Source organism: Nannospalax galili, unplaced genomic scaffold (genome assembly GCF_000622305.1).
Source record: "Nannospalax galili isolate Female #2095 unplaced genomic scaffold, S.galili_v1.0 scaffold336, whole genome shotgun sequence".
NCBI lineage: Eukaryota > Metazoa > Chordata > Mammalia > Rodentia > Spalacidae > Nannospalax > Nannospalax galili.
In genome coordinates, this window is record NW_008343385.1 from 998,162 (window position 1) to 1,004,129 (window position 5,968).

At 36.4% G+C, this 5,968-nt stretch overlaps 1 protein-coding gene across 1 annotated transcript in view; it reads left to right on the forward strand.

Moving 5' to 3' along the window:
- CUNH14orf39 (chromosome unknown C14orf39 homolog) overlaps window positions 1–5,968 on the forward strand; it is a 46,460-nt gene that overhangs the window by 8,352 nt on the left and 32,140 nt on the right. Inside the window, exon 7 of the mRNA XM_008839583.1 lies at window positions 1,725–1,845. Coding sequence (XP_008837805.1) covers window positions 1,725–1,845 — 121 coding nt within the window. The remainder of the gene's footprint in view (window positions 1–1,724; window positions 1,846–5,968) is intronic.

The following is a 5,968-nucleotide window of genomic DNA, read 5'->3' on the forward strand; positions in this document are numbered from 1 at the left end:
TAATTTTTAAAAAAAATATTTTTATTATTTTTATATGTGTATGAGTGTATTGCCTGCATGTACATAAGTGTACCCATGTCGTGCAATGCCCGTGGAGGTCAGAAGATGCTATTGGATCCCCTGGAACTGGAGTTATGGACAGTTGTTAGCTGCCATGGGGGTGCTGGGATTTGAACCCGGGTCTTCTGCAAGAACAGTGTTCTTAACCGCTGAGCCATCTCTCCAGCCCGCTTAGGAATTCTTAATTGGTCTAAGTCTCACCTGTTTGTCAGAGATCTTCCCTAATGATGAACTTGAAACTTTAATCCTCTTTCAACATCTAGAATCCTTTATATGCTTTCTTATCAGATTATAACTCCACGGTTTGTACTAAGTCTTCTTTATCTGTGTATTCTACCCTCCTTCCCATTCTACCCTAAACCATTCCTTAATGCCTCTGCTGCTTGCCCTCTCCATGTTTTAGTTTTATACTATTCAGTTCATTGGCCTTCATCTGTTGCTCATCTGTGCATTAACTTAGTGGAAAGGGGCAGAGGTTGGTAGGTAGCTGAAGATGCAGCCAGGTTTAAGGAGTTAGATGTAAACTGGGATGAGATACAAGTTTGCATGACAGACGAGGTGGATGGAGGGAGGAAAAATTGAAGATTAAGATTTAAATAGCTGGGGGGGGGGCCTGGAGAGATGGCTCAGCAGTTAAGAACACTCGCTGTTCTTGCAGAAGACCCGAGTTTGAATCCCAGCACCCACATGGCAGCTAACAATCGTCTGAAACACCAGTTCCAGGGGATCTGACATCCTCTTCTGTCATCAGCAGGCATTGCACAACATGGGTGTACTTACCTACACGCAGGCAATACATGCATAGAATAAAAATAATAAAAAAATTAAAAAAGATTTAAATATCTATATCTAGAACTTTAAATGGATACTTATGGTACTAACACCTTACAAACTTTTATGTTCTGGCATACACATCATGTATGTTTTTAGGCAGGATAAGAAAGAACTAATAAAATTTCTTTGGCGTTTTATTTACTGTTTACTATTCTAATCATTTCCAACTTCTCCTAAATAGATTGTACAGTAACTTGGGAAATTATATTAGTTAATAGCCATGCATGAGTCTGTTAGTAGCTGAGAAATATTCTACTTAAATCTGAATGTAAGTCCAGTTCAAGCAGAAAGTCCAGATGGAAGTTCTTCTCAGTTGTACAGGGTACACTGATAAGCATTATGATCAAGAAAAGGGAAGTTAGGGGAAGGCATGGATGGGGGAGGGGGTCTGGATTTGAGTGGGAACTGTTGTATGAAATTTTAAAAGTGCAATAAAAAATTAAAAATAAATAGAAAAAGAAAAGGGAAGTTGGGTGGATATTAATATTGACCTTGGAATAAATGATAGAAGCATAAGTCAATTTGGACTTGAATTATGTTTTATTAATTAAACAAATGACACAATAAACCTTTGTGTTTCTACCTTGTAAAAATTTCTACCTTGTAAAAATAATTTATTGAAAGAAAAAATCTTAGTAAGCATTCTGTATGGAATGTTATTTTCAAATTTGATGTACAATATAAATAAACTAATTGTATTAGTCTTACCTTTGTTTTCAGATACTAACTATATTTCTTATTGCTTTTGTGGAGCATACGTTTAAATAATATTATATAAGCTATATCATAATGTAAAATTTGCTTATATGACAGTTCCTTAACATAAAAAGAGTTAATTTGAGATGTAAAACACAAGATATTCTTAAGTGTGCCAAAAATTTGGCCAGAAGCTCATTTGAATTGAAGAATGAAGCAGATGATATGGAAGTAGAAATTAATTCTTTAAAAAAGGTATGTATTTTATTGTTTTTATGATATTATTAATGTATAAGCATAATGATATTAATTTACAGTCTTAGAAGAATTGTTTTATTGAATTTTTGTGGATTTCATAACAATACATCTTGATCATATTTAGACCTCGCCCCTATCTGCACCCCCCATAATCCTCCCACCAGATCATGCATTCTGTCATATATGTTAAGAGCTACTGAGCCAAGTTTGTGTCCCCAAATGTCCCTCTTTAGTCCATCCACTGGAGCCTGGTCGACCTATCTAGTGCCACTCCCTTAAAGCAAACCAACTATTCCTCTTCTGGTAGTCATCAGTTGCCAATGGTTTCTCAGCTAAGGTTGGGGCTTCTTACCCATTAGAAAAGCTATTTGTAAAGACAGTTTAAATGTGGGGGGAAAAGCCAGTGTATTTGCCTCAGATAAGTTTTGAAGCCAAAATGTATTTCAGTTTCTGAATATATTTAAATCTGAGTTTTGGGGAACAGTTTGAATTTCTTTAGGTTATGAGGAAAGAAGATGAAGAAAGAACAAGATGCAGCTTAGTAATAGGAATTGACTCATTTTGTTCTATGGAAGATCATGCCTTATCCCTTGGCCATGTTAGGCAAATACTGTACCTGTGTGCACCCTCAGCCTTGCAGCAGGAATTTAAAGAGCAACAGTTTATTAAAGAGGGAACAAGATAGTAAATAGGTCAAAGAATTTCATCTACAAAAATTTATGATTACAGCTTATCTTTTTATAAATCTTTAGGGAGGTAGGATAAAAAATACCTTAGCCTTTAGGATTTTCTGAAATGCATTTTAGTGTCATTAAGTTGTGGTTTTAAATCACATAAGTCTAAAAAACCTATCTAAGCCACTTCTATTTTTTGAGAAAAATGAGCATAATACCTAATTTTATAAAGTTTAAAAAGTGATGTTGGGGCTGGAGAGATGGCTCGGCGGTTAAGAACACTGGCTGTTCTTGCAGAAGACCCAGGTTCAAATCCCAGCACCCACATGGCAGCTAACAACTGTCTGTAACTCCAGTTCCAGGGGATCCAACAGCCTCTTCTGTCCTCTGTGGCCATTGCACAACACAGGTGCACTTACATACATGCAGGCAATACATGCGTACACATAAAATAAAAATAATAAAATCTTTAAAAAAATTATGTTGAAGATTATATGTGAAGTGCCAAATAACAATAACATAATGTTAGGAATGAGATGCAAATGGGCCCTATTTCCTTTAAAATATGTGTTGACCATGTCCCTATGTAAAGAATCAAAGTCAACTTTGCATATGACTGTCTTTTTTTTAATATAGTTCATTGAAATCTACATTTACTACTTTTATTTTTAAAAAATACTTTATTTGTGCTGGAGAGATAGCTCAGTGGTTAAGAGCACTGGCTGCTCTTGCAGAAGACCCAGGTTCAAATCCCAGCACCCACACGGCGGCTAACAGCCGTCCTTAACTCCAGTTCCAGGGGATCTGACACCCTCTTCTGTCCTCCGCAGGCATTGCACAGCATGGGTGCACTTACATACATTAATTTTATGTGTATGAGTGTATTGCCTGCTTGTATGTAAGTGCACCTGTGTCATGCAGTGCCCACTGAGGCCAGAAGAATGTGTCATATCCCCTGGAACTGAAGTTAGGGGTGGTTGTTGGCCACCATGTAGCTGCTTGGAACCAAACCCAGGTCTTCTGCAAGGGCAGTCAATCAGTGCTCTTAACCATGGAGCTATCTCTCTAGCTCCCTAATTTTATTTATTTTAAAGTTATCATATAAAGTAACAGATTTCCTTTTTGGCCTTTTTATACATACATCTCCCATTTCCTTTGCTTTTTTTCCACTGTACCATTCAGCCCCTAAAAATTCCCCTCCCCATATCACATGTATTCTATTATTCTCCCCTTCTTCCTCCCTTAAAGCCTGTTTTCTACCCTCTTTCTGGTCATATTCTGTTTTCTTGGCCTCTACTCACACTTACTCTTACATAAACACACATACATAACAATTAGAGGCTATGTCCACATATGATAGGACATGAAATATTTTTCTGAGTCTGGGTTACTTCACTAAATATAATATATTCCAGGCCCATCTATTTTTCTGCATACTTCATCTTTCTTTATAGCTGAATAAAATTCCATTGTCTGTGTGTATCACATTTTCATTAGCCATTCATCTCTTGATGGACATCTAGGTGATTTCATTTCCTTGCTATTGTGAAAAGAGCAACAGTAAACATGAATGTGTAGGTATCTCTGGAGTCATACGGGGCCCTTTGGGTATATTCCCAAGAGTAATACAGCTGGGTCATATAGTAGTTATATTTTTAGTTTACTGAGGTGCCTCCACACTGATTTGCATAGTGACTGTACCAGTTTACACTTCCACCACCTTATTATCATTTGTTTTCTTGGTGATTCTGTGCTGAGATGACCTCTCAGTATAGTTTTAATTTTGCGTTTTCCTAATAGATAAAGATATTGATCATTTAAAAATATTTTTTGGTCATTTGTATTTCTTTTTTAAAAAGTTTAAGATTATTTTATGTGTATGAGTGTGTTGCATACATATATGTAAGTGCACCCATGTCATGCAGCAAATGCTTGTGGAGGCCAGAAGAGGGTGTCAGATTCTCCCTGGAGCTGGAGTTATAGATGTTGTTAGCCACCATGTTGGTGCTGGGAACCAAACCTGGTTTCTCTGCTGGAGGAGGTAGCACTCTTAACTGCTGAACCATCTCTCCAGCCCCTCATTTATATTTCTTCATTTTTAAACTTAAAAAAATTATTTTTACTTTTTCTTTGCTTTGACTTATATTTTTTCTTTTGAGAACTACTAGGTTCATTGGCCTGTTTATTGACTGGCAGTTTTGTTTTGCTCATGTTTAATTTTTGCAGTATTTATATGTTATAGATGTTAACTCTTTGAAGTATAGCTGGCAAAGATCTTTTTCCCATTATGTAGGCTATCTGTTCATTCTGTTGATAGTTTCTTTTGCTGTGCAGGAGCTTTTAAATTTCTTGTTAACGCCATTTGCCAATTGGAGCTATTTTCTGTGCTATTGGGGTCCTATTCAGAAATGCCCTGCCTGGCACACCTCTAATCCCAGCACTTGGGAGGTAGAAGCAGAGAGAATCTCTGTGAGACTGAGGCCAGCCTGGACTATATAGCAAGTTCCAGGCCAGCTGGGGCTACAGGGAGAGCCTGCCTCAAAAAACAAACAAAAAGAAATGTCTTACCAATACTTATATTCTATATAGTTCTGTCTGTGGGTGTTTTTTGTTTGTTTTTTGTTGTCGTTGTTGGTTTTTTGTTTTGTTTTGTTTGTTTTTTACAATTTTAGAATTTCTGGTTTTAATCCAGTTTGAGTAGAGTTTTGTTCAATATGAGAGATACAGATTACAGATCTAATTTCATTCATTTTATTGTGCAGGCTGATAACCACTTTTGCCAGCATCGTTTTTTAATAGGCTATCTTTTTTCCAGTGTATGTTTTTGACAGCTTTGTCAAAAATTAGGCATTCATAGATATGGGCATATCTTTGTGTCTTCTGTTATGTTCAGTTGACCTGCATGTCTGTTTCTGTGCCAGGGCTCATGCTGTCTTTGTCTCTGTCTATAGTATAGTTTGAAGCCAGGTAATGTGATACCTCTGTCTGTGCTCTTTCTGCTTAGAATTTCTTTGGTTATCCATGGTCTTTTGTGTTTCCATATGAATTTTGGATTTTTTAAAATAGTTCTATGAAGAATGTCATTGGGATTTTAATGGGAATTACGCTGACTCTGTAGGTTACTTTTAGTAATATAGTCAATATTACTTCTGCCAGTGCAGGAGAGCATAGAAGGTCTTTCTGTAATCTAGAGTCTAGAAGTTTTCCTTGTGGAGGTCTTTTACCTCCTTGTTTAGGTTTATGCTTAGGTTCAATTTTTTAAGCTATTGTGGATGTTATTTTTTTCTAATTTCTCTCTCAGCCCATTCATTATTGGTATATATAAGAGCTACTGACTTTTATATGTTGATTTTGTATCCTGCAACTTTACTGAAAGTGTTTATCAGATTTAAAGTTTTTTGGTGATATTTGTGGGGTCTTTTAAATATAAGATCATATCATTTGCA